The sequence below is a fragment of the Penicillium verrucosum genome, assembly GCF_028828655.1.
Source record: "Penicillium verrucosum strain IBT 35672 chromosome Unknown utg000001l_segment0_segment0, whole genome shotgun sequence".
Lineage (NCBI taxonomy): Eukaryota > Fungi > Ascomycota > Eurotiomycetes > Eurotiales > Aspergillaceae > Penicillium > Penicillium verrucosum.
The window spans coordinates 8,029,787-8,056,080 of record NW_026643210.1 but is presented as its reverse complement, the minus strand read 5'-3'; the positions used below and the strand labels follow the sequence as shown (position 1 = coordinate 8,056,080).

Below are 26,294 nucleotides of genomic sequence, written 5' to 3'. Positions count from 1 at the left end.
GAAGAATGAATCTTCCCATACGATACTTCAACTGCATTTAAATGGAGAGTATGTTGTAGGTAGCTAGCGTGAAAAGTAATTATAAGAAGGGAACAGATTATGATGATATTTCTATAGGGAGTATAGGGAGTATAGGGAGTATAGGGAGTATACGGAGTATACGGAGTATACGGAGTACTCCGTACCTGTGACAAGGATGGCCCCCAATATATAGTATTTGTAATGAACCGGGCCAACATCGGCTGAATCACCGAAGAAACCTATTATGGTAGGGCTTGGTGATGATCATCATGTTATATATAACTATACAACATATACGGAGTACAACATACAACATACACCCGACGTCGGATTACTGGACATCCGCGAGGTCCACTTCGGGATGTCAGAGCCTCACCGCGCTTTTCCGGAGCGACGATCGCAATTTCGCAATTTCTAAATTCCCATACAACATAGTATACAACATAGGATATTGAGCCTCCCAAAGCTCGAGTTCTAACTAACGGTATTGCGAGGGCCCACTTGATGATCCTCATCAAAATAGATACTCCAGGGCTGATTATTGTGGAACTAATATATTTATATATACAATCAATTGTTTTATCTCCGCTAACGAGGCAGTGTAACTTTGAGCCCCCAAACTAACGGTCTACGGCCCCATAAGGCAGAATGGCTATCGACATATGGAGTATAAACCACTAAGACTCGGGTACAAAAAGATGCACTACCTCCGCGAGACCAAGTTACTCTTTGATTCACCAAGATCAAACTTCAAAAAGGTCGCAATATGTTCAAACATTCTCTGCTTCTCGCAGCTGTGGGGAGTGCCCTTGTGGCCGCAGCCCCTAGCGGTCAACGCTCTATACCGGCCCCTTGTGCCGAGATTTCCCAGCAGTATATGCATGGGATTAAAACCGGCAGTAAGAGTGACCACCGGGGACAGTCAGTCTCAATGTCAATCTCAATAGACTTGCTGACAAGAAACTAGAAGTACCCACGTTTCCCGGTGCATTGGCCTATGGATGCCTACAGTCCATGCCATTTGATCCAAAGAGAGGAGCTGCCTTTGTCGAAGACGTGAAGAAATACATGCAGTGGCAGTCTAACGCCAATGTGCTAAGCAGTATGTATAACATGGGTATCGGAAGAGTTGAAGAGTCGAAGAGTCATTTTAACCCTCTTTTGTTTCTATCACAGATCCTCCGGCTTCGTATCTGTCTCCTCCGGTTGATATATGGGGTGGCTTGGACTATTTGCAGCAGCAGGCTGCCGACAACAAATTTGGCAATCAATTTGAGTTCGACACTGCTCTTTCGGACCTCTTTATATCTGCCAAGGATGGGCATCTATCCCTTCTACCATGCTCTTTTATGCCATTCATGTTTGTGGGCCATGAGTCCTTGGTCTCTATCTCCTCTGATGGTCTCCAGCTGCCCCAAATCTACACTTATAGTATGTTTGTTGGCCTTATATGTGGAAACACTAGAACTGACATGGCTGCTCAGATGATGCCGAAGTCCTCAAGAGTAACCCTGATGCCGTCTCACCCATTGTGACAATTAACGGCAAAGAAGTTGTCTCTCACCTAGAGGGAGTTGCAGAGTCCCAGTCATTCCAGGACCCTGATGCCAGGTACAACAATGTGTTCCGCTCCCGCTCCCGCTATACAAGCAGTGACCAGATGCTGGGAGCATTCTCCTTCGGTCCGAATGGTATGTGGCCCGGATCTACAGTGTACAACCTGGCATACGCCAACGGAACAACGTCCAAGTCCGAAGTGAAGGCCGTTGCTAAAAACGGTAACTTCAAGTTTGCGAACGGTAAGGCGCTTTACGAGAGTTATTGCCTGCCTGCACCTGATACAACTGGTACGGCCACCAAAGCAGCTTCTTCGACAGCGACTCCAACGCCCAGTAGTTCCACCCCAGCTTCTTCGACTCCTGTCTCCCAGAGCCCATCGGCCACTATAAAGCCTGCTCCGACTGGCTACCCCAAGGCCGCCATTCGCGACGACAACAACCTGATCGCCGGCTACCTATTGAGCGAGCCCGGGCTGGAGGACACGGCCGTGCTATCTGTTCCTACCTTTAGTGTTAGCAATCTAGAGGGCGGAAGCGACATTGTTTCCGGTCTCGCTGTTGAGTTTATTCAAAAGGCTGTTGACGCGGGAAAGAAGAAGATGATCATCGACCTGAGCTCCAACCCCGGAGGCGACATCAACTATGCTTTTGATCTCTATAGATTGTTCTTCCCCAACAATACCCCGTACTGGTCGTCGCGCTTCCGTGCACACGAAGCCTTCAAACTTATCGAAAGGGTCGGCTACTCGTTCCCACATGATTCGGAAAATGCCATCTTTGAATCGCTCGTCGAATTCGGCTTCTACAACTTGAAGACCCCCGATCAGAACCACACCTTTGAGTCGGCTGAAGAGCTCTACGGGCCTCATCAGGTACTCGGCACTAACATGAGCACGGCTAACTCGCTGGACCTGGACCTGGTCTCGAGCGAGGTGAAACCAATCCACGGCTTCGGCGGCATTAAGTCCAAATGGACGACTCCCCCTTCGCCCCGGAAGACATCTTGATCATCACGGATGGAGCCTGCAGCTCCGCCTGTCCTACCTTTACCAAGATGATGAAGTACGAAGGTGTGAAGACCCTCTCCTTTGGTGGTCGTCCGCAGCACGGACCTATGCAGGCGATGGGCGGTACACGAGGTGCACAAGTCATGCCTGGAGCCAGTCTTGTGGAAATTACGAGCACCTTGCTTGATATGGCCACCGAGAAGGAATTGCTCTCGAAGAGCGAGATCCAGCAGCTAAAGGCGCTTTCCCCGGCTGAGAAAAGCCCACTTCAGTATGGCCTATTGCAGGTTAACCTCCGCGACGCGTATAGCAAGCTTGATAAGGATAGTTCCATGCCCCTTCAGTTTGTCTATGAGCCAGCTCACTGCCGTCTGTTCTACACACTGGAGAATTTCCTGCAGCCGGCAACTACCTGGAGTGCCGCGGTCAAGGCTATGTGGGGTGGTGGGGAGTGTGTTGCGGATTCGCGCCTGAAGTGACAGATGAAGTGACAGCTGAAGTGACCTATTTAATACTTGCACTGTTTTTATTTCATTAGACAACATGTATTTTACTCATTCTTTTCTTTGGATTTATACTTTCTTTGAAATTTGCATCCATAACAGTCACTACGTGAACAGTATTACAAGAGCCTCGATAGTTAACCTGGTCAATTAATTCTCATGCAAAGAACTACAGTTATTTTGAATCCACCGGTTTGACATCACCATTTGGTTCATCTGGTTATATTGAGATTTTAGAGAATTGTGATAGTGTGCAAGACGAGTAACTACAAACAACTGTTTACTCCAAGTCTCCTGAGATAGTAAGATCCTAGGAACCCAAGTGACTGGTGTAATATAGTCCAGTCTGGTTCTCATTTTGAGGGTGGTCAACTAGTCAATTGACCCTAGTTACGATATATAACTACCTAGGTAGTTAGTAACTAGTTGTTAGTTAACTATACAACAGTTGTAGTTACCTAACTACGTTACTCAGTAGATCCGGCTTATATAATGATCAGGTGATGCTCACCTGAGATTGATTATATAATACTCAGGGGCGTGCTCAGTTTTACTCAGCCAAGAGCGGCAAGGGGTGAGCACTAAAACGGAAAGGGAAAAAGCCATGTCACGCGGCCTAAAATTCGGTGTATATGTGGAATGGAGTCCGGAGTACGGAGTACGGAGTCGATGAAAGCTGAATTTGGTGCTGACCGTCATTTACTTGACCGAGCGTCCATTTACGGTTTGGTACCATATGTACTATTATGTCTACTATTTATCTACTATAGTTACTACCTACAACATAGGTATGTAGTAGTATATAGAATATTAGATAATCTGATATTTCGAGAAGATCTTCCCGGAGTCCCCACAACTCCACAGCTCCATTGGTTCTATACTTATAGTACGGAGTATACATATCTGTCTTTCTTTTTTCTTTTTTCTTTTTTTCTTTCTCTTTTTCTTTTTAAATATCTGATACAGGAATATTCAGACAATTCCAATTGTATTTATCCGATTCCCCTGTTCATTTAAACTATTTCATTTCCCCCTTCTTCTTCTTCCCCCCTCCCCTTTTCCCCCACCCACCCACCACCTTCCCTATACAAAACATACTGTCCCAACTTTGAATAACTTTGAATTTCCATTCCCCTGGCACTAGAAATCTACCGGACTATGTCCGACCTATGGTCTTCTATAGCCTTTGCCATTGACCCTAAGAGAACTGAAGCCATGCCTGCCGTTCTACAATCCACAATTAACCTTCTGGAAAGTGAGCTGGTCAAAGCCCGCGCTGCCCTCCGGGATATCCAACCTAATACCTCACCTTTTGGATTCCCGGGTGATGATATCGCCGTAGGTGCCATGACTGCTTACAGACAGGACCTTATCGGCCGCGCCCCCGATTTTTACGGGTCTCGCCGCTTGACGCTGAAGGAACTCGGCCTGGTGCCTGTTGTGCGCGAACTACCCGAACGGGTGGTATCAAAGGTGCAATCCATAGCACCCGTGCCCCCTCACCGAACGGGACTAGAGGATATCCTGAGCAATAGCTTGATTCTCGACCAGATGGCACCATATCTATCAGTCTCCTCGTTGATGGCGTTGAGCTCAACTTCACGCCGCTTACACACTGTCATCACTCAGACGCCATATGTATTTCGACATCTAGATCTGTCCCGCTGCCGGGGTGCCGAACTTCCTACAATAACACAAGCGGAGAACGACTCCCAGACAGAGGACGAGATCTATTCCGCCCCATTGAAACGTATGTTTACGAGCCTTGAGCGCAGAGGTATCCTGCACGATGTGCGTACTCTCATTTTGGACGGAGTGTCGGTGCCAGCTGATCTGGTGGCCGATATCATATTGACGGATCGCTTTAACGTCAATATCTTGTCGATTCGTGAATGTCGCCATCTCAACGAACGTAAGCTCATGCAGGTCATTCAGCATGCGGTTCGGCCTACACGCCCTGCGGGTACACCGCGAATAAAGGGTATCTATCATTTCTCGCCCATGCACACGGGCCCTCGGGAAGTGGCACGACCCCGATACCGAGACTGGTGGGGAACCCGTGTGGGCACTTCGCGGACACCCAGCGAAACCCCGTCTAACTCTGATCGGGAGGACGGGGCCTCCGCGAGAACCCCCACAGAGCAGCAAAACGAGTGGTATAGCGCGTCAGGGAAGCTTTTCAAGCACGCTCCCGAGGAAGGCTGGGCCCAGGTGCTTAAGAAGTGTGAGGGAGTCATTGCCTTCGATGCTGCTCTTTGTCGTGGCCCGAGACATGATCCCAACTTATACAGTTCGACCACGGGGGAGGGCACCCCAGCTGAGGTTCCGTTGCTCGGACCTGCCGTAGCTACCGTAGCCCTGGGGCCCCGTGGATGTGATGGATGCCACAGTTCTCCCGAAGGTCCGGCTATTTGGAGCCAGTCCCCAGATATTCAATTTCCGATGCTTAGCCCCCCACCATTGCACTCATCTAGCGTTGCAGCGGCGAAACGCCCCAAGCTAATTCCAGGCGAGCATCCGGTCCTCATCGCCCGCTGTGCCGACTGCCTCACCAACTGTTGGTGTCACCGGTGCAATAAATGGTTCTGTGGAAACTGTCTACCAAACCCACAGCCTGTCCGAGTAAGCCTGTCCCCGCATCAGACTGCAGTCCACGCCAGTGTTGCCGAACTGCAAGAACGTGAGGTATGTTGGAAATTGAATTTAAGATTGGAATCTGTTCCACCAACCGTTCATGTCACTGATCCTTGTCGTGCAGAGGTCGGAACGAGGTGTAAGCAAAGACTGCTGGGAATGTGGCCCAACTGTGAGTAACTTCCCGGCTTTAGGGCGTCGTTTTTTTTTTTTTTTCTAACCCTAGTAGTGTACATCCTGTAAGCTGGAATGCCAGCACACATGCCAAGGCTGCCAGGGTGATTATTGCATTCAGCATAACGAAGGATGCTCGAAGACACTGGTACGTGATAAAATCCCAGTTTCCATAATTGAATGAGAACGTATACTAATTTGTCTTGCAGTGTGACTGGTGCAATACCAGTGCTCGCGGTCGAATGCGTGGCGACTTCTATTAAATTTGGGTACAGTTTTCTTTTTAATTATTGATAATCGAGTTGAATTCTCTCATGCATATGGATGTACTATATGGACGTATAGTAAAGTGATTTTAAAGCGAAGTATCAAGCGTGGAGGCTTCCAGAATTGAACCTCGTTATCTCTTATCGGCCCTACAGGAAACAATAACGGCCAATATGGCAAAATCTAGCTTTTGGCGGGCAGAATTGTGTTTAAATTTCAAGGTGTAGATGTATACCGGTTGGCTGTATAATATAGGCGGAGAGAGAAGCGGTGTGCCCTACATTGTGGGAATTGCATTTTTGTCGAATTTGTCACTATTCCGATCCGTCCCCGCCTTGGAATATTCTCATATTAAAAGAAATCATTCTCTCTCTAATGATTATCAATATCCAACATGGCTCAAGATACTTTAGTCTGGTCATCCCAGTTTCTCGTCGCATCGCCAGAGCGGGCGACTCGACTAACCGGTGACAAGATAACTCTACCACAGTCTGCGCTCGAACAGCTACTGGCTGCTGCTCCGCTTCAAGCTGTCCCCTCCGGGAACTCTCGTGTACTTACTTCGTCATTCGATCCCTTCAACCACCACACCTTCGCTGCCGAATCGCGCGCGTCAAGAGGCCGAACAACGTCAGCAGCAACTACCTCACCCGTTAATATTCCGCATTGTCAATCCTCTGAATGACCGGTTTATCTATGCGGGCATTCGGGAGTTCTCCGCCGAAGAGAATGAAGTTGCATTGAGTACATTGCTCAGAGATGTCCTCGATATCAAGGATGAAGAGTTTTTGAGCGCAAATGGCCAACCACAAGACCTAACTGTGCCCCAACTAGAAAGGGAACCCTCACCACGGACTGGCCCCGCGGTCACAGTACATGCGAAGCAACTACCCAAGGGCACCTATGTTCGCCTCCGTCCGCTGGAAGCCGGATACGATCCCGAAGACTGGAAGGCTCTTCTGGAAAGATACTTACGGGACAACTTTACGACCCTCACGACGGGCGAGCTTCTGACAGTGCCGGGTACTCGGAACGAGTCATTCAGATTCTTGGTAGATAAGGTGTTTCCGGAAGGCGAAGGAATATGCGTGGTGGATACGGATCTTGAAGTTGACATCGTCGCATTGTCAGAGGAACAGGCCCGAGAAACACTACAGAAGAGATTGGAAAAGGCTTCACGTGCGCCGGGTACAACTAGCGGCAGTTCGATCGGTGGCATTCTCAGCATCGGAGAAGAGGTCACTGCCCAAGTGTTGCCTGGGGAATATGTGGATTATGAGCTTCGGGATTGGAACCGCCAGGATACTATTCAAATTGAGCTTACTACGGACAATCCGGAAGTGAGTCTTTTTGCTAGTCCCTTTTCTACTCGCCAGAGAAGTCGTCCGAGATCGGACATCCATGCATTGGGGGATTTTTCGAGCCAATCGCCCAAGAAATTCGATCTTCGGCCCACGAATGTGGTTATGGAAGATGCCGAGGCCCTCTATATAGCAGTTCACGCCGATCCTTCAAGTAGGGAATCCTCGGATCCACAGCTGCAGTCACCACCGCAGTACCACCTGCGGATTACAGTGAATCCATTGGACTCATCGGATAGTCATAATGCGACGGATGAGTCTCACGAACCTGGCGATGTGCAGTGCAAGAACTGCCAGCAATGGGTTCCCGACCGGACACTAGTTCTCCACGAGAACTTCTGTCTCCGGAATAATATATTATGTCCGCAGTGCCAGAATGTCTTTCAGAAACGGTCTCCGGAGTGGCAAGGCCACTGGCACTGTCCACAAGATTCCGCCCATGGTAGTGATGCTGCAAGCAAAGAAAAGCATGACGCTATCTTCCACCAAACACACCAATGCGTCGATTGTGCTGGGGATTTTGAAGGACTCCCTAGTCTTGCGCAACATCGTACCACGGATTGCCCCGGGAAATTGATTCTCTGCCAATTCTGCCATCTTCTCGTGCCGCAGAAAGGCGATTCTGACCCTGATCTCCGTGATCCAGAGGTGATGCTCTCCGGCCTCACCCCACACGAGCTGGTGGATGGAGGACGCACCACCGAATGCCATCTGTGTAATAAGATTATCCGATTACGTGACATGAACACTCATCTTCGTCACCATGACCTGGAGCGCCTTTCTCGACCCGCGCCGCGCATATGTATGAACAGAAATTGCGGCAGGACATCGAACAAAACCGGAAATGAGTCTGTTGGCCTGTGCAGTTTCTGTTTCGGACCGCTGTATGTTGACACCCACGATCCAGAGGGCAAAGCACTGCGTCGTCGCATTGAACGCCGATATCTCTCGCAGATGATGACCGGATGTGGCAAGCCTTGGTGTCAGAACGAGTACTGCAAGACGGCAAAGCAGCAAATGGCATCCGACTCTGGTCCTCCAGCCACGATGAGTGTGGTGGAAATCATGAAGTTGACACGCCCACTTGTCGAAGCTCTAAACACCCAGCCGGATGTGCCTAATACGGCACCTTTATACCTCTGTGCTGACGAAACAAGTCAACACCGTCGCAATCTCGCAGAGCTGATTGCGGTAGAGAGCAATGAAGGGAATGACAAAGTGTATGATCTACCATGGTGTATCGCAGCAGCAGAAGCCGCGGGCGGTGATTTGGAGAAGGCGAGAGAGTGGCTGTCTAAATGGGCACCAACCCAGGGCGCAACGAGTACATGATCCTCCTAGGTGTGGCTCCAGACATGATTTGATATGAGAGCATGGGCTTGTTTTGCATCAAATGAAGGCCTACATACTTACCATTAAGATAGACGAATCCGATAATGCATAATGAATGATGTATAAACACAGCTGGAATTTCATAATATTCATGATTAAAATGCAAAGGCTGGTCTAAAATTAAGACTCTAGACATCGCCGGCATTGGCCTAAAGGACCATCCATGCAATACATGGACAGAGAACGTGTATCAACCAAAGCCCAACTTTTTCAAGCTGCACCCGTCTTCGCAGCCAGCGAGCTGGCGCCGCGCGAAGAGAAGATACCCATGATTCCAAAAACAACATAGAACAGAGCCAATGGATACGCCACGAGACCCCTCATGCCACTCATGCGCGCCACAGCGCAGAACATCCCTGACGAACTGTATGTGCACCAGCCAACAGCGGCAATGGTCAGGAGATAGCCGAGCATGGTGTCCATTGGAATTAGGATACCAATCAGACTGGTAAGCACCAAAGGAAGGAAGCAGTAGCCCAACACGCTAGCCGAGCGAGGGAAGGTCAGAGTGGCAGAGAAATGGCCCGCGGCCGAGGCACCGGACATGGAGGGTTTGTGGTGGGGGTTGTAGTTGGTAGGGTCGGCGGCGTTGGGAGTTGGGACAGTGTCGAGAGCAGGAGACATGAGGCTGAGTATCAGATGCAAAGCGACGGTACCGAAAACGGCGACACCGTAGATATAGCCGTAGAACACTTTTCCTGAGAGGAGGAGGAAAGTGCCGTATAAGACAATGTAAAGCAGAGCTCCGTAGAGATCGCTATCGTCCATAAGATGATTATCGATAGAGGCGAAGGGATTCAGAACAGTCAGAGTCTAGAGAATGAAACTGTTAGCATCCAACATCGGGTATTCACCGTTGACCAGGACTATAATTAAATGAGACCCGGGGTAAAAGAAAGGCAACCCCACGTCTCCTAAACGCGCCTGATATGAAATCAATCCACAATCCACACTAACCTTGGTCCGGATATGTTCAAAGTTGACACCCAACTCCTCAAGCAACGGTGGTTCACCATCGTACCCCTCCGTCCCAAACGCAGCCAACCAACCCGTCCTCAAGCCGCCCTGTTCGCCCATCCGTCCACTGACGCCAGCGGCCGGAGACCCGAAACCCCCATATCCACTACTGGCAGGATAGGACTGCGCAGAGGGATTAGGAGCTCCACCAAAGCCGGCGCCATAAGATGCTTGTGAAGGGGTTGTGTGACCGGAAACCGAGGAGTAGGTCGAAGGGAAGAACTGGAGATTCTGTGGTGCGGAGCCTTGGGGGCGTAGCCCTGCTGTTGTGGATAGTACTGGGCCATTGCCGTGACTGACGGCGTGAAGCGCGGAAGATCGCTAGTTTCTGTTTGAATGTAGGACTAGCGATTGGCTAAAATGTAGATTGTTGTAGAGAGCTTCGAAGCTCCAAATGGCCTCAATAATGACAGGATGACTAAGCGTCTAATCGGCCCGCGAACTCAACTCAAGTGTACATTGATTATATAACTAACCAGTTACCTAGGTAGTTAACTAGTTGTTGACAGAGGATGTCTTTCTTTTTTCGTATTTAAAATGTTAACATTAATTTGAATTTGATTGGAATTGGTAAAACAATGTATACGGTATGGTCGAATCCGCAAGAAATCTACTTATCAATGTTTACAGGAAATTGATACCGATGCCCAGCTGGAGCCCTTTGCGGCCTTCTTCGCCCTTTCGCAACGCCAGAGGCAAGGAAAAGTTAAGCTCAAAGCGAGCCACAGGGTGGGCATACACAACACCGAAGCCAGCTGCGACACTGGGCAGTCCATTTTGTAGTTCAGAGAGACTTGACACCAGGGCATCCTGCACCTCACCATTAGTAGTAGGAGTGGCTTTCTGTGAGGTTTGCAGAGAAAGCAAGCGACCACCGTTCAAAAAGGCCTGGAACCGCACAGGCTTCTCAGCGCCAAGTCGAGGAAGCGGGAATAGTAGATTGGCGCTTCCGGCGGCGTACACATCACCGCCTAGTGAATCAACGCCCTCACGGGGACCGAGACCGCAGAGGCGGAATCCACGGACATCAGTAGGTCCTCCAAGCTGGAAGCGGTCATTGACACGGGAAAGTTGAGGGCGGGGATTGGATTCCAGTCCAAGAGGGCAAAGAAGACCGGCACGGAAACCGGTGGTGAGGCTGACACCGCTGTCACCCTTAATTCCTGGGATCGGAATAGGAATGGCACCCTGTGTCTCAATTTCCGACTTCCAGAACGAGACGTCACCCTTGAGCGGGCCAAATCCGGCTAGTTCGTTGAAGGCCTTGAGATAGTAACCACGGGATGGCAGAAGGGCATTGTCCCGCTGGTCATTAACCCAGCTATGGAAGATGCTGCTTTTCACGCTGTCACCTGCATCCGCGCGGACGGTAGGGGAGGCGTTTTCCGCAAGGCCAGTAAGCTGTCTCCAGAAACCGTTGTATCCAAATTCGTGACGGTGGCCTGACTTGGACATCCATCGGAGCTTGCTCCAGCCACCCTTGAGAACCTCCTCGTGGCTTGCCCAAGACTTCTGGGTGGAGCTTGCAATACCGCCAATTTCTAGGCGGAAATCGGGATCACCCAAGACGGGAGTCTCGAATGCAGCCTGGTAAGCGGACCGTGTCCGGGTACCGAGCGAAGCGTTCAGGTTCAAAGTCTCGGCGCCACCGAAGACATTGCGCCAGAGAAGATTACCGTAGGCTGAGCCCTCAGCGTTACCCAAGTCCGTTCCGGTCTTCATCAGCACGCGGGACTTCTCTCGCGTCGCCAGATGGACATCGATGTTGCGCATGCCATCTTGGCCTTGCGACTCGTCCAAGTAGACCGAAATAGGCTGGTGGAAGAGATCTGAGACTATGTTAGTAGACACCCATGATTATTATTATTATACTGTCATCTCATACCGAAACGTCCAAGTTTATCTGCGGTAGCTGACACTTCCCGTAACGCTTCGGACAGTGTGTACGGCCGACCCTTGTTTGCACTCAAAAGCGGGCTCAAGTTGCGCTCAAGGAAGCTTCGTCGAGTATGAGGGGCACTGGTGACTTGAACAGAGGATATGGTGCAGGGCAAGGTCGAGTTTTCGTCGATCTAATAGATATCGCGATCAGCCGGGGAACTCCGCAAGTAAACGCGAATTGCTTGTCATCGGTTTCTAAGATTTGAAGACCATACCAATTCAGCAAGTCGGTTCTGGGCCTTTTGGTAAATAGCTTGCATGCGCTCATTCACGGCCTGCTGTTGCTCTTCCAAGACCTTGGGGTCTGCTCGCTGTTGCAAACGCTCGAAGACCTAGAAGTAGATAACTAGGAGTTAGTAAAGGGTCAACTAAACAATTTCAGGCAGCTCATGAGCTGCCTGAGATATGCACTGACACTTTCGTCTCCTTCACCAAAAGAGGAAGACATTTTTGTGGCTGCAATGGCCAGAACTTTTGGCCTCCGGGGAACAGATCGGGCAGATCGGGGTGCTCGTGCCGAACCCGCAAGACATGGAACCAGCACGTGACCCAGTGAACATGAGCGCCTGATTGCAACAATCCACCTTTTGACTCCGCAACTTCTTTTACTATTCAAGCTCTTTTCCTCAGTTTCGCTTTCTTAGAGTGCTAACATAGAACACTTGTCTTGTTTTGCTTTGCAAAATCTCTCCCTTCTACTCATATATCACCAAAGATGGCGACAAAGGCGGCTTTCAAACGGGTAAGTGGCCAGACCTCAAAGCTAATCGGTTATCCATGAATAGTATCTAACAATAGTTACTATATAGCTCACTCGCGAATACCAAAATATCCAAAAAGATCCCACACCATTTATTGTGACCCATCCATCTGAGACCAATATCCTTGAGTAAGTGAGATACATCCCCTCGCATCGCCACATTGCTGCAGAACTCCGAAGCTAACCTGCGCTAGGTGGCATTACATCCTCACTGGACCTCCGGGAACTCCTTATGAAAATGGACAGTACTGGGGTACATTGATCTTCCCTCCAGAGTACCCATTCGCTCCTCCCGCCATCCGCATGCACACTCCCAGCGGCCGATTCCAGCCTTCCACTCGACTCTGTCTAAGCATCAGTGACTTCCACCCGAAATCCTTCAACCCCGCCTGGGAAGTCTCGACCATTCTCATCGGTCTTCTCTCTTTCATGACCAGTGAAGAGATGACCACGGGAAGTGTTAGTGGTTCGGAAAGTGAGCGCAGAGTGCTTGCTGCGCGATCTCGGTGGTGGAACTCAACCGGAGGAGGTTCTCATGTTAGCGCCACTGCCGGCGTCACTCGAACTTCCAAGGGTATCAACAATGTTAAGGCGGGAGATGGAGGTTTGAAGTTCCGCACCGAATGGCCTGAACTCGACCAGGAAAACTGGGATTGGATGAAAGAGCATCGTATTGATTCCGCCACCGGCCAGATTCTGCCTGACCCCAATGCGCCCACCAAATGTTCCCCAGAGACAATTGCTCTACGTCGACGACCCAACGGTAGTGCTCCTGGAATTGGATCTGTTGTGGATGGTGGACACGTTGCGAGAGAGGCTGGTCAAGGCTGGGCTGGACGAAACCGAGTCTGGATTTGTGTTGCTGTCTTCTTTGGCTATGCCTTGATCTCACGACTATTGAGTGATGTGCGAGGATGAGACTCTTAATGCCTTTATTTCTTTCTTTTTTATGTTAGAATACCCTTTGTCTTCATGTTTTATCCTAGGCTTTTTTTTTTTTTTTTTTTTTTCTCTTTTCTTTTCTAGTTGTTGTCCCTGTTCCTTAGCGGGTTCGCCAGCATTATTTGGGGTATCATGAGGGTTTCTATTTTATATCTCCAAGACTCCAAGACAATGAAGTCCTAAGATTCCTTTTGATTACTCCAAGAACTTTTTTCCAAATAAGAGAAATAGGTTACACCATTGAGCACCGGATCATCCCAGAAGATTCCTGCTGAATTGGGCTTGTGCTCCCCGCATTGGCAAACCATTGGCAACGTAACTACACTCCTTTTCTCTTCTAAATCCGCCTTCACCCCCAACTGCATAACCTGCTATCCACTTCTTTATTGGTTTGTCTTCTGTGTTTTGCCTCTTTTCCTTTGCATTCCGTTGCCTTGGCCTTCGGATGGATCATCTGCAGCCCTTCACCTTTGGTTCGCCTCGGCATACCCATTCAGGTCAGTGCTTTTCTGGTTTGGATATACCCTTAATCCCTTAATATTGAGGAAATATGGCCTTACTGAACTCGGAATCATCTTGGGATTTTTTTGTCTTTTGGGGAGTGGAGGGGGAAGATCTTTTGCTTCTTTTTGAGATCAAATTCATATTCATTCTGAGTGATATGGCTCTTTGTTTCCTATTTGTCTATGGATTTTCCCCCCCCAATCAGTCAGCAGGTGTCAGAGTTGCACCAAAAGAGAAAAACCCCCTTGATTGTTAAGAAGTTAGACTGAAGTACCCGACTAGAACCCAAGGCCAAACCTGCGCCGCTGGATCGGCCTTCCTTTACATTCATCGATCACGATGACGACTTGACCTCCAAGAGGATTAAAGATGTCAATGCACGCAAGGCAATTCGTTCTCATGTTATGCGTGATGTACGCCGACGTGAGAGACTTGCTGGGCTGAAACGAACATCCAGACAGAATCGCGGACAATCCAATACTTCCAAGGCTGCTGTTGCTGTTGATGAGTTAAATGAACAAAGACTAGTGTTGAGGGCTTCATCCCAGTCTTCCGCTACATCTTCCATACTGGACACAGACACTGGAGATGGTTTCGCCTCGATTTATCGTGGGCGTCCTCTCCGGTGGTGTGCTGGCTATCCTTTGCCTCTCCATTCAAATCCTAATCCACCTACCTCATGGTTTCTTGATCCTTTCTTTACCTTACCCGGTACCAGTGAGCTCCCATCAATGGTGGCACATTTGGTGTACTACTGTAAGTATTACTCATTTCAATGTTGCCTATTGTTCTGGCCATTTTAGGGTGTTCCATACTGCATGCGCCTCCCCAGAACTAGAGCTGACTACAAGGCGAAGGGAAAACCATATTCGTACCGATGACTTTTCCGAACACAAGCAAAGATTCGAATCAAGAGATGGAACTAATGGTTCGATCCTCATTCTCGGATCCGGGTAGTTTCTTTGGGCTGATGAGCATGTGCGCTGCACATCGAGCCGTTCTCGCAAGCCAGCGATCGGGTAATTGGGACTTGGTGCTTACCAACGACCCTGACTACTGTATGATGAGAGCAAAGTCCATTCAAGAGATGAGTGCAAAAGTACGGGATCCGAGTCGCAGACTCAGCAATGAGGCGTTTGATACCATTATCAATCTCCTCACTGGTTCGGTATGGACTCTGTTCGTGAACGTTGGGGGTTGCAGTGTTGTAGTGCTGACATGCCACAGCTGATCATCGGAGAATTTAGCGAGGTCCATACTCACCTAACAGGACTTAAAAATATGGTTGATCTGCGGGGCGGAATAACAGATGAGAGTATTCGTTCTTCTTCTATGTTGTCTGCCATCATCACGTACGTGTGTTTCCGGCTCATCTCTCTACTGAGTTCCGCTCACGGTTGATGAAACAGAACCGACATCAAAGCTGCCTCGGGCCTCATGACCAAACCCGTTTTCCCATTAACTTGGGATGCACAGCCAATCCCTTCGGAGATCCAACAGCGAATCAGACCACTGGCTTCGTCTCCTCTCAACAGACTAGGCACGGGATTTTCTGCCAATACATTTCTCAGTCCCTCCTTGTTGAAGATCATAATTGTGCTTCGTGACATGGTATTCTTTAGTATCACTTATCAGACAAATCCCACGGTCATTAAGCCTGGTGACCAAGACTTTTTCCGCATTCTCAACTGCGAAGCAGAGCATCAACTTCTCAGCTACATCTACGCAGAGGGCTCCCCTAACCCGGAGCCCAATCTTCATCCGATTGAAGCAGTCACTCGAGTGGCTTCTATTTGTTATCTCAATCATTTCCTGATTGTCTCGCCTTCCTCGTCTGGATTGGGTCGAGCACTTACGAAACATCTCCAGACAGCGTTGGATGGCTGCAAATTGTCTCTTCTTGTGGGATTACCAAATCAAAACTTTGGACTTTACGTTTGGGCATTATTTGTCGGAGCCCAAGGTGCCCTTGGACAGCCTGGGAGACAGTGGTTTGTGGAGCGGCTGGCCCGTGTCGCAATGATATGTGGATGGCAGTCGTGGGAGCAAATTTCGAAACTGATGGCTGAATTTTTCTTTGTTGTAGCTTTGGACAGTTTGAATTGGCGATCTGTCTGGGATGAAGCGATGACTGGGTTTGTTATATCCGAGTCGGAGGAACTGGAATTCTCTTCTCTTCTTGGAACAGGTGCACTCTCCCTTACTTAGCTCTCAATTATGGGCACTTGTATATTTTTGCACAAACCCAGCAGTAATAGTAATAAAAAGCAGAAGAAAACAGAAAAGCAGGTCTTATGTAGGATATAAATACGTATTGAAAAGATATAGAAAAAAAATATAAAAAGTTGAAGTATAAAAAGCCCTCCAGGGCTATAGATCGATGGATGACTTGTTTATATTTCACCGCTTTAGGCTCAGCCTATCACGTGGCAGCTTTATGTCATCAAAAAAAAAAGTCCGCTTTCTCCGGTCTTTTATCGCGTTCACTTTTGCCTTGGATCTTACAATCAAATTTCTTTGCTTCTTTGCTTCATACTTCAAGATGGGTTGGTTCTGGACAGACACCCCGCAGACTTCTGCAGTCTCAATCCCACATGCATCCTCAAATGCATCTCCTCCAGTTCGTTTTGCGCAACCTGTACAGCTTTTATTGTCTAGACTGACTCTTATCTAAAGCCGGGATGTCCGATGCATGAATCGGGCTCGAAGCCCTCACCCTCACCAGCACCTGCTGCTGAACTCCCCAGCAGCTGTCCTATGAAGTCGAAAGATTCTCCATTCTATTCGGCCCCAAAATCAACACCGGCGCAAACACCGCAGCCACCCACGGACACCGCACCGCAGCCCTCCACTCTCTCAAAGCTTAATCCTCTGAACTACATGTTCTCGTCTATTTCCCAAGAGCGCGCCGCTAATCAAACTGTTGACCTTCCTGTTGAGCGCGAAGGCTCTTCGATCCCAAGGGGCGACGGCGAAGGCAACTGGGAGTATCCGTCTCCCCAACAAATGTACAATGCCATGCTGCGCAAAGGACACACAGACACCCCCCCAGGATGCAGTGGAATCGATGGTTGCGGTGCACAACTTCCTGAACGAAGGCGCCTGGGACGAAATCGTGGGATGGGAGCGCGTATTCGCCAAGGGTCTCAAGTCTGGATGGGACCACTGCCGCCGCGGCGAGGAAAACCTGAGCATGGACTTGACCTATGCAGATGAGAATGGTAAATTCGATTCGACCTCCGAGCCTCGTCTACTACGGTTCCAAGGTCGGCCACAAGAGTGGTCACCTAAGGCACAGGTATACCAGGCACTGAGCTGGGCGTACCCAAGCAAGTTTGAGTAAGGATTGTCTTTGCGGTATTTACAAGCAAAATGCTGACCCCAGTTCCAACAGGACAAGTCCTCCATTTGACCGTCACGATTGGTATGTCATCCGCCAGACACCTTGGGGCCCGAAGGAAGTTCGATACGTGATCGATTACTACTCTGGGGATCCAGATCCCCACGGACTACCTGTCTTCCACCTTGATATCCGCCCTGCTTTAGATACACCAACGGCTGCTGTTGAGCGCTTAATGAGGTGGGGAGGTGATGTCTGGTGGAGGGCTAGCGGCGCAGCTGTTCGTGAACAGACCTCGCGCTGAGAGTGTTTTACGGCTGCAACAACCAGGTTTTCTACTTCTCTCCACTCTGTAATTATTCGAAAAGGCATGGCGCTGGCGTTCCATTGCTTATCTTCGCTTGTGCTTGTACGATGTTTATCTTCTTCCCTCTGTGTCTTATTCTTATATCACAACCTTGATCTTTTTTCCGTTAGTCTATGAAAATAGACACATGATGATGATATCTTTGCATTAATCTCACCTTTTCCCCAAACATAAGAGGTTTCACGTTTTGCTTGTAGATGATTTCTTTAAAGATAAGTATATTTCTCTAAATCATCATCGTTATCAAAAAGAAACTAGTATGGCTGACTTTTCATCATTCAACGGGCATGCCATCTGATCTTTCATATCAACAGTGAAGCATCGGGCGTGTATTGTACAAAACAAAAAAAAAAGAGAGAGAATGGCGAATGACTTTATATATTAGGGGACAGTTGGTCGTATTTGACGCAATGCTCAACACTCTCGACGCTGGCCTGCAGCATTCCACGAGCCTCCAGGCCGACCCAAACCCAGAGCATTGAGTAGTCACCCGAGCGCACAGTCTCCAAGAATGAAGTTCCGGATCCCAATTGCCGTAGAATAGGAAGTGCACTAGACAAAGTCAGCCTCAGTTGAACAAATCAAAAGCCTCGTGGAGAAAACTCACCTCTTGAACAGATCCATGTTGGGGTTCAAACTACGTCCTATTCCTTCAAGCAGCAGACATGAAATGACGACGTTGACAAAATCTCCTTCAAACCGAACGTGGTGCCCGCGGACCATAGTCAATACCTCACTGAGGATATCGCCAATCTTGACACTCCCCAGAGCGAAAGTTCGAGACTTGATACTCAAAACCAAATGCTGCATTTTCAGCGCAAATATCTCTGGGTCAATAACCTCTTCTGGTGTTCGGCATCGCTCGACCATGAGGTGACCAGCCCGGTATCCGTCAAATTCAGCGATAGCTCGAAAGAGGTCCAGGAAGTTCCGCCGATTGGTGTCGTTTAGCTGAGTAACAAGACCAGTGTCGATGAATATCAACTGCGGTCGATACCCCTCGTCGTGGAGCTGGGAAAGAGCAGCGTTCCAATCATCAGTGTCATTGAGGCTCGGACGTAACCGCTCGAGGACTGCCTCTGTCACATCAACTTCGGCCCGCGTCGGGGCATTGAACGCACGCGAATGCTTGCCAAGGGAGAGGTCCAGCTCGCTAGGTCGGTAGAAACGAACCATGATGTTCCCCGGGTGGAGATCGGCATGAACAAAATTGTCTATGAGCAGCATGTGCAAGAATGCATCAAGGCCTTCATTGGCAATATCGTGTTGATATAAACCCCCTCCAATATCCAAGAAGGTGGCCAACGGGATGCCCTGGGCAAATTCCTCAACCAACACTTCACGGGTGGTGTATTCTAAGTATGGGTATGGGAACCAAGCAGTAGTGCGAGAATTGAATTTCTGGCGAAATATGACGAGGTTGGTGGCTTCAATCCGCAGATCCAGTTGCAGCTTCATCATTTCCCCAAATTGTTGTACTTCATCGGGGAAAGACAGCCAGTGCATCGTGGGGATGAGATTGACCATGTGAGCGAAAAATGACATGATCCGCAAGTCTCTATGTATCATTTGTTCAACCTTGGGGTGCTGCACCTTGATCGCGACATACGATGATGGCACCCGCTGCGGGGAACTCTTGACGAGTACGTCGACGTTTTTTCGAACCTTCTCGCCTAGCGTTGGTGGTTCGATGCCCAATTCTACTTCATTGGTTGCAGCAAGGCTCGGTTTCAACTTTGCCTTATAGACCTGTGCAATCGCTCCCACGCCCAGTGGTTCCTCCTGGAACTCTTCGAATATGTCCTCGAATGGCAGTCCGTTGAATGCTTTGCGGATGATGCGCTTCGTTTGGTGAAGTGAATGAGCGGGGGCATTCGAGTGAAGTGACGACATTATGTTGCACATTTCCGGTGGGAAGATATCTGTTCGTGATGCAGCCCATTGGCCAAGCTATTCAAGAAGTCAACTTGTCAGTTCAGTCTTAATATATAATTATTCGCCAACCACAAAATACCTTTATGAATGCCGGACCAGCCCGCTCCATTGCATTCACCAAGAACCGATACCACCACAATGTGCCAGACCGCGCGCCATCCCGGTCCTGCACTTTGCGACCAAGCCAGATGGCGGGCACCGTCACCACGACCGGAATGAATATGACGGCAAGGTGCACAAAGCGGATCCCTGTAGCAATAGGATCATAGATATAACAATAAAAGTAGACCCATATTGTCTGGCAGAGCTTCGAGACGCCTTGCGCGTCGGGTGAAATTGTCTTCCGGACCTCTTCGCGCGAAGCCTCCAGCATCTGCATTTCAGCAGTCTTGTCGTGGCTATCATTCTCTTCCGCCAGTTTCAAAAAAGCAGCTGGTGCCAGAGTAGCCATGAGCACCCCACCTATTACGGGTGCCCTTCGCGAGGTGCCTTTTAGTTGCCGAGGCCATGGCGGGCGATTGAAATGCTGTCGGGGGAGACGTGGAAGTCCACGTTTGAGACAGAAACGGCCGAGGAGACCGACCGCCTTCATGTTATCATGCAGGCGTATAATATTAACATAGAATGAAGAATTTAATAGGAGTTAGTAGAGGTAGAGAGGTAAGAAGTAGCCTCGGGATAGAACTCCTCCGGTCAAAGTGGACGATAAACACGTGCTTCGACGTCATAGACAAACAAGACAAACAACATCACTATAAAACACATAACTACAACATATACAACGTAAACTTGTACAATAGTTACAAAATATGTTGTACGCACACCTTAATTCGTTGTATACATATGCATGGGGTACGTTGTACATCAAGAGCTCTATTTAGGTTCTGTCTAATCATCCGAAGTCATCGACGCCTGCATTCCACAACCACATTCCTCGTCCTTGATCCGCTTGCAATCAACCATTACCCAATCTGGCAATATACAAGGCAGATCCTAGCTCTTTGTCAAGGAGAAAGAGTTGAGGGGGTCGATCTTGTTTTATAGCGGTTTCTGTTAGTGACTGCTAGGACTTCAAGATTCCGAAAACGGATCATCAAGCCTTAATCAAACGACCGGAAATATGGTCTTGCTCGGCATTAAATTAGGCCATTATGCCCAGAGATTCACAATGCCATTTCCACTATCTTCGGCTCCTCGGACAACTGCTAGATGGCGCGGGAACTATTAATCATGGGTCATACCCAGAACCTTCGCGATATTGAATCCAACAATGAGAAAAAGCATTCGCACTGGCGCGATTGGGCCTTTGTCCTTCTGTGGGGCATTACCGGCTATGCATGTATCATTTTTATCGTGTTAGCCTACTGCAACCCGGGGCTTATACCGTTTGATATCTCTTCGTTGCTGTTTCGCAAGGAGATTTCTCCGTTCTTCGCATTCTCACAAGGAACAGGTCATTACTCTAAACCGCAAGGCTTCAAGATAGTGGCTCTAGTTCCCTTCCATTATCATGAGCGTACAGAAATTCTGGACTGCTATTTGCAGGTATGTACGACCTCGCCCTTACTATATGGATTAAGTCTAATATCATCCAAGAAAAACTTAGTCCACAATAATGGATTTCTTGATCAGGTCGTCTTCGTACCGCAGACTGATGACGCTCTCAGCATGGAATGGCTGTACTCTATCGTGAATCAAACACCCGAGTATGCTATTTCTTCTCGCGGTCATGAAATGGAGTGGAAAGTTGCAAAGGATAATGTGATGTATATCCGGATCGACGGCGATATCGTGTTTCTGGAGGACAACGCCATTTCGACCATCGTCAAGACGAAACTCGACAATCCAAGCACACTGATGGTATCGGCCAATGTGATAAACGAGGCAGCCCTCGCATCTCTTCACAGTCATCCGGGAACTGCACTCCCATATCTGCCTGAATTGTACGACGTGAAGCAACCATCTCGATCAAAGTCGCAACTAAGGTACGACTGGCGTGCTTCGAGTCTTCCAAGCTGGCAGGGCCCACCGAACTTCGAAGTACGCAAAGACTTTGAGCCGCCATTTGAAGGCCATCGCTGGCTACTCCCCAGAGATGCCGGCTCTGGCCGAGATCCTATCGCGAGATCTGTATATACCGACACTGGTCCGACCCTGCATGACTGGACTGTTGGTGCGCAGCAACATTACTCCTTCTTGCACCATCTCGAACACAATGATTTAGGCCGTTACAAGTTCCCGATGTGGGTCGACCCAACTGAGCCCACCAGCGAGAATTTCGGGTGCTTCTGGGGTAATGATGCAGTTGATGTGCACAGCATTTTGCGCAACCAAAAGGGATCTTCCCACAATTGGCATATGGCGGATGGATCTCGCCCGCATGTCATTATAGATGGCAAGGGACTTGTTTCACATTATTCTGCCCGCCAAGGCGCAGCTGGTTTGGACGCTACGGATCTCCTAACTCGTTACCGAGCATATGCACAGGAGAATGTATGTTTACAGACTGAGTGATCTCAAAAGCCCCCGGGTATCAGATTGTGTCAATTAATGGAGGAAGTTACATGTACATATATGTATACGTATATACACAACGGTTTTGTTCAACTTCTGCATTTCTACAACTAAGTTCTTATAAAGTAACTAACTAGTGGGTTCCTTTCGCTGGGTACTCGAGCTTTCTCTATGCCCATACCGAGACTTCATTCAAATTGTCATGTTTCGAGGGATACATACAGCAAGAAGTGTCCCTCTTTTTTGTCCCTCTAGCAAGGTACTTCATGGCCTTCCTTTGAGTCCATTTCTAGACGATGTTGGTTCCACAACAAACCAAAGCACATATTCGGCCCAGGAATCACATCATATCCAACAATAATAACACTTGTTCTAAATGCATCATATCATGTTGGAGCTGTCCAACTAAACATCTGTTGCTGCCTTCAACTGTGAGGCACTGACCTTCACCAATTCTTCCAGCATATCTCTGTAACCCACAGGAAGGGCACCAGACTATTTGGCGGTTAGTAAATGACTAGCATTGTCCTAGGGCAGAAAACTCACCTCGTTCGTCAACAGTCCTTGCACGAGCACAAAAGCATTGTCACGATCTTTGGTCTCTTGCGACTTATCTTTCTCCTCGGCCTTATCTTGATTGGGAGTGCTCCCGCCTAGGGTCGTCTTGAGCAACTCGGTAACCTCCGTCTTGTGCAAGCAGTCCACAACCGCGGCACAACCAAGTTTGTTTGTCGCCATTAGAGCCAGAGCAAACCAGCCTTCACTGCGAACGACAGGCCACTGAGTCTGTGTGATCATCGCACCTACTGGTAGCGAAACACCTTCGTGTAAGGTGTATAGCCGGTCAAGCAAGGACATTGCTTCTTTATCTCCATCGCGAGCCTTGGGGCTAACAGTCCGACAGATTGAAGCAACTGTCCGTCCGATTTCAGTCTTGATTGGCGTGGAGTCCGTTTTCTCGAAAAGAGACAGGAGCAGAGAGAGGTAGGTCCGTTGGTGAGCCGGGGAATCAACATCTTGTGAGAGAGGAGCGAGAAGATGGGAAATGTTATCCATCGAGGAGATAATCACCTGACGCGCGATACTTGCAGCCGAGAATTGAACCTGCGGAACAGATTCATATGCCCATAGTCGTGAAACGGCAGGAATGATACCGGCTTCTCCAAGAATGGCTCTGTTGTCGCCGGCAATTGCAAGGTTCTTCAGGAAACCAAGTGAAGAGTGTAGGACTGCACCACGGGCATCTCCCCTGAGAACGGATATCAATTCTTTGTGGATTTTCAGGTCCCGGACCATCACCTGGCAGACCTCATCGGACCGGGCTAGGTTTCCAAGCATGACACAGGCGCAGATCTGAAGTTGATCTTCGGTTGCAACCACCCATGACTTCAATGTCTGTGAAAGAGGAGAGTCAAGAGGGTAATGCTGGGCAAACAATGGTGAGGCAGATACCTCAGCCAAAGCCTGGTTAATCTTGAGGCGGAGCTGCGCGAGAGCCTTGACGTCTTCGCTCAAAGAAGGGTCTACCACAATCGAAAATGAATGGCGCAGGACGTCCAGCACGCCTTCCACCATTTCATTGGACACACAGGCATTCTGGAACTTTTCGTTTCCTAGATAAGCAGCAAGAGAAGTTGCCAGTGACGAGAAATGTGCAAAATCAAGAGTCTCATCAATAGCAAGCTCCATCAGCAGTAAAATTGTTCCGTCGGGAGAGTTTTCAATGCCTTCAGCTGTAAGTTATATGTTAGATCGGAAAAACAGACTGAGATTGGGATGCATACATTGCTCTGAGGCCAACTCGATCAAGTCGTATGAGAAATTGAGTAGAGCCTCATTGTCTTCGATCTCGCCATCTTTGATCAGCTTCAACAGGATGTAGGCCGTCCGGTTGGCAGCTATCTGAGTATGTGCTGGTTCTGACATCATATTAGCAAGACGTGTATCACCAGCCGGTTCTTTCTGGGCATACTGTAATCCATGCAAATGTTGTAGATGACCGGAATTGCAACAAAGACCAAATCTGGATCAAGGAAATATCGAATGATAGCAAGCGTATAGTTTCCCTTGATAACAATCTCCCTATTCTCATCTGCATCAACGTTAGTTATATGGGTACATATGCAACTGATTGCAGCATACCTGTATCGGCACACGAGTTCCCAATAACTCGCAAAGAGTGAAGTAACAAACTGGTATCAACCTCGCCCTTCAAAGAGACCACATCCAGGAAGAATTTCAGAACGCCAGACTGGCCAAATGGAGCACGCCATGAAGCTGAAACATAATTAGCGAGTTATAAAATTGACATGTATATAGAATTGACCCACGATCTCTGCTACCATCCGCAATAATCTCGGTGGCTTGTACCAAGTACTCTGAGTTACAAGCCCAGAGCTTTTGCAGAGTGGCGCTCACGCTTTGCAGGGTGTTGGCGTCCCGTCGCCCGCGTTTTGCGTTTGCATCGGCCTCTTCAAGAGATGCGTGGAGCTCCTTGAGATCGAAGCTATTTCCAGCATCGTCGACCTCCTGGGCCTTTTCAATGATGTCTCGCAACTCATGAAACATCTCCTGTTGCTCTTCCGAGTCAATGGTTTCCGTGCGGGTTGGCAAAGAGGAAGAAATCTCCGGTAGATCTGAGAGAGCCTTTTTGATAGGAGGCAGTTCCAAACCCCCCTTTTTCGAGACTGAGTGGCCAGCATCTCCATGAACGGCCACTTGGGCGGTAGATATATCCGCAGAAGACATCTTGCCGAATCGAGGTCAGATAGTTGCCTCCGGAATGTGGGGTAATATGGAAGGGTCCGTGTTGAGTTGAAGATATGAAGATACAAATTCCTTGGCCGAACGGGAAATGCCCTCTCAATTAGATGAAGGAGCCTAGATTGCAGCCTGTTGACCCCGTCGTAACAATTTAAACCCTGTCAACAAACAGCGTTTGCTCCGATACGAGAGTACTGGTGGCTTTTAATCAGGCAACGAGAGCCTAAAATGGGATTTTTGATATTAGTGGAAGACAAGCGACTCCTCATCAGGAATATCGCAGAAACAAAGTAAGTTTAGACTGTTCGTGGAGAGACCCGTGGACGGAGCTGCCTGAGGTGGATTCAGGCACCAATCTCGTTTAGGTTAGGCTCAAGTCTGGTGTTTTTATATGGAGCCATAGTTAACTAGTTATCATATTTTCTGTATGTTGTATTGCAACTGCACACTCATTTGGATTAAATAAGAAAACTCCATCCTACATCTATATAAGGCACATATGTATCTATCTATCTTCCACCGAAATGAAGCTTTTTGGAAGCTTGTACTCTGTAGGTAGAGGGAGGCCCGGATAAACAGTAAATACATACATAGCCCTAGGTAATATGTAATATCAATCAACAAAAAAATAAAAGAAAAATAGATGGAGCTGCGCGGAATCGAACCACGATATTCAAGGAATGAATCATGATAATTTCCCGATTAGGGAGAATTACATAAGCTTGATGGACTAACCATTATCCTACAGTTCCTTAACCAGTAGCCTATAGCTTCTAATTTTGGGAAAGAGCACCCTTAAGAGTGCTCTTGTTTCGGAATTCTTCAATCCTAATATGTGCCAATAATAGCATGAAGACGTTTACCAATACTAGCAAAAGACATTCGGCATTCCGAAGATGTTCCTTTCAATGGTGGAACGGCATTATCTCATAGTTAAGCACCTTTTTTGCTCAGTATTAAAATCCAAGATGGATAAATCCATAAAATCCATTCCTTGGCGTAGGGTCTAGGGCACGTTTGACAACGTGATCTCGGGCTCCATGTACCTTCCGGCATTTGATTTCATAGATCATCCCATTTTTTAATTGTAAACTAGTAGTTAGTTGTATGTTCGTTATCAAGTTTACTTTTTGCATGGATTTGAGAGCAGGTACCCTGCTACAACAGCCCGGCCGAGAAGGGACGCTAACGCATGCATGTCAAATACTACGAATTATCAATCAGTAACTAACTAGCTCATACTTATTGCCCTATTTATTACCAGTGGCATCATACATTAACGCCCCTCCTCGG

At 48.4% G+C, this 26,294-nt stretch overlaps 11 protein-coding genes across 11 annotated transcripts; 8 read left to right on the top strand and 3 right to left on the bottom strand.

Annotated features, from left to right (window-relative positions):
• Window positions 1-787: 787 nt before the first annotated feature.
• On the top strand, window positions 788-2,587 carry N7516_002961 (uncharacterized protein; the record flags this gene model as incomplete). The annotated part of the gene is made up of 4 exons (XM_057215681.1): window positions 788-942; window positions 969-1,123; window positions 1,198-1,452; window positions 1,506-2,587. 4 exons carry the CDS (start codon window positions 788-790, stop codon window positions 2,585-2,587), a joined length of 1,647 nt encoding a protein of 548 aa, XP_057077564.1.
• A 47-nt stretch (window positions 2,588-2,634) lies between these two features.
• Window positions 2,635-3,066, top strand: N7516_002960 (uncharacterized protein; the record flags this gene model as incomplete). The annotated part of the gene is made up of 1 exon (XM_057215680.1): window positions 2,635-3,066. One exon carries the CDS (start codon window positions 2,635-2,637, stop codon window positions 3,064-3,066), a length of 432 nt encoding a protein of 143 aa, XP_057077563.1.
• A 1,182-nt stretch (window positions 3,067-4,248) lies between these two features.
• N7516_002959 (uncharacterized protein) lies at window positions 4,249-6,161 on the top strand (the record flags this gene model as incomplete). Its single annotated transcript, XM_057215679.1, has 4 exons — window positions 4,249-5,775; window positions 5,849-5,896; window positions 5,954-6,046; window positions 6,108-6,161. 4 exons carry the CDS (start codon window positions 4,249-4,251, stop codon window positions 6,159-6,161), a joined length of 1,722 nt encoding a protein of 573 aa, XP_057077562.1.
• A 398-nt stretch (window positions 6,162-6,559) lies between these two features.
• Window positions 6,560-8,858, top strand: N7516_002958 (putative ubiquitin fusion degradation protein (Ufd1); the record flags this gene model as incomplete). The annotated part of the gene is made up of 2 exons (XM_057215678.1): window positions 6,560-6,591; window positions 6,656-8,858. The coding sequence occupies 2 exons, from the start codon at window positions 6,560-6,562 to the stop codon at window positions 8,856-8,858; spliced, it is 2,235 nt and encodes a 744-aa protein (XP_057077561.1).
• A 270-nt stretch (window positions 8,859-9,128) lies between these two features.
• On the bottom strand, window positions 9,129-12,324 carry N7516_002957 (Bacterial surface antigen (D15); the record flags this gene model as incomplete). The annotated part of the gene is made up of 6 exons (XM_057215677.1): window positions 9,129-9,731; window positions 9,876-10,230; window positions 10,564-11,764; window positions 11,821-12,007; window positions 12,092-12,208; window positions 12,292-12,324. The coding sequence occupies 6 exons, from the start codon at window positions 12,322-12,324 to the stop codon at window positions 9,129-9,131; spliced, it is 2,496 nt and encodes an 831-aa protein (XP_057077560.1).
• Window positions 12,325-12,591: 267 nt separating this feature from the next.
• N7516_002956 (ubiquitin-conjugating enzyme E2) lies at window positions 12,592-13,554 on the top strand (the record flags this gene model as incomplete). The annotated part of the gene is made up of 3 exons (XM_057215676.1): window positions 12,592-12,618; window positions 12,686-12,765; window positions 12,831-13,554. The coding sequence occupies 3 exons, from the start codon at window positions 12,592-12,594 to the stop codon at window positions 13,552-13,554; spliced, it is 831 nt and encodes a 276-aa protein (XP_057077559.1).
• A 469-nt stretch (window positions 13,555-14,023) lies between these two features.
• N7516_002955 (uncharacterized protein) lies at window positions 14,024-16,290 on the top strand (the record flags this gene model as incomplete). The annotated part of the gene is made up of 5 exons (XM_057215675.1): window positions 14,024-14,075; window positions 14,365-14,838; window positions 14,940-15,250; window positions 15,310-15,434; window positions 15,492-16,290. The coding sequence occupies 5 exons, from the start codon at window positions 14,024-14,026 to the stop codon at window positions 16,288-16,290; spliced, it is 1,761 nt and encodes a 586-aa protein (XP_057077558.1).
• A 334-nt stretch (window positions 16,291-16,624) lies between these two features.
• Window positions 16,625-17,726, top strand: N7516_002954 (holocytochrome c synthase CYC3; the record flags this gene model as incomplete). Its single annotated transcript, XM_057215674.1, has 4 exons — window positions 16,625-16,702; window positions 16,759-17,152; window positions 17,181-17,421; window positions 17,477-17,726. The coding sequence occupies 4 exons, from the start codon at window positions 16,625-16,627 to the stop codon at window positions 17,724-17,726; spliced, it is 963 nt and encodes a 320-aa protein (XP_057077557.1).
• Window positions 17,727-18,163: 437 nt separating this feature from the next.
• Window positions 18,164-20,316, bottom strand: N7516_002953 (ABC1 kinase family protein; the record flags this gene model as incomplete). Its single annotated transcript, XM_057215673.1, has 3 exons — window positions 18,164-18,341; window positions 18,397-19,739; window positions 19,804-20,316. The coding sequence occupies 3 exons, from the start codon at window positions 20,314-20,316 to the stop codon at window positions 18,164-18,166; spliced, it is 2,034 nt and encodes a 677-aa protein (XP_057077556.1).
• A 617-nt stretch (window positions 20,317-20,933) lies between these two features.
• Window positions 20,934-22,238, top strand: N7516_002952 (uncharacterized protein; the record flags this gene model as incomplete). The annotated part of the gene is made up of 2 exons (XM_057215672.1): window positions 20,934-21,269; window positions 21,321-22,238. The coding sequence occupies 2 exons, from the start codon at window positions 20,934-20,936 to the stop codon at window positions 22,236-22,238; spliced, it is 1,254 nt and encodes a 417-aa protein (XP_057077555.1).
• A 405-nt stretch (window positions 22,239-22,643) lies between these two features.
• N7516_002951 (uncharacterized protein) lies at window positions 22,644-24,986 on the bottom strand (the record flags this gene model as incomplete). Its single annotated transcript, XM_057215671.1, has 6 exons — window positions 22,644-22,733; window positions 22,785-23,971; window positions 24,023-24,157; window positions 24,211-24,330; window positions 24,381-24,515; window positions 24,569-24,986. The coding sequence occupies 6 exons, from the start codon at window positions 24,984-24,986 to the stop codon at window positions 22,644-22,646; spliced, it is 2,085 nt and encodes a 694-aa protein (XP_057077554.1).
• Window positions 24,987-26,294: the final 1,308 nt, after the last annotated feature.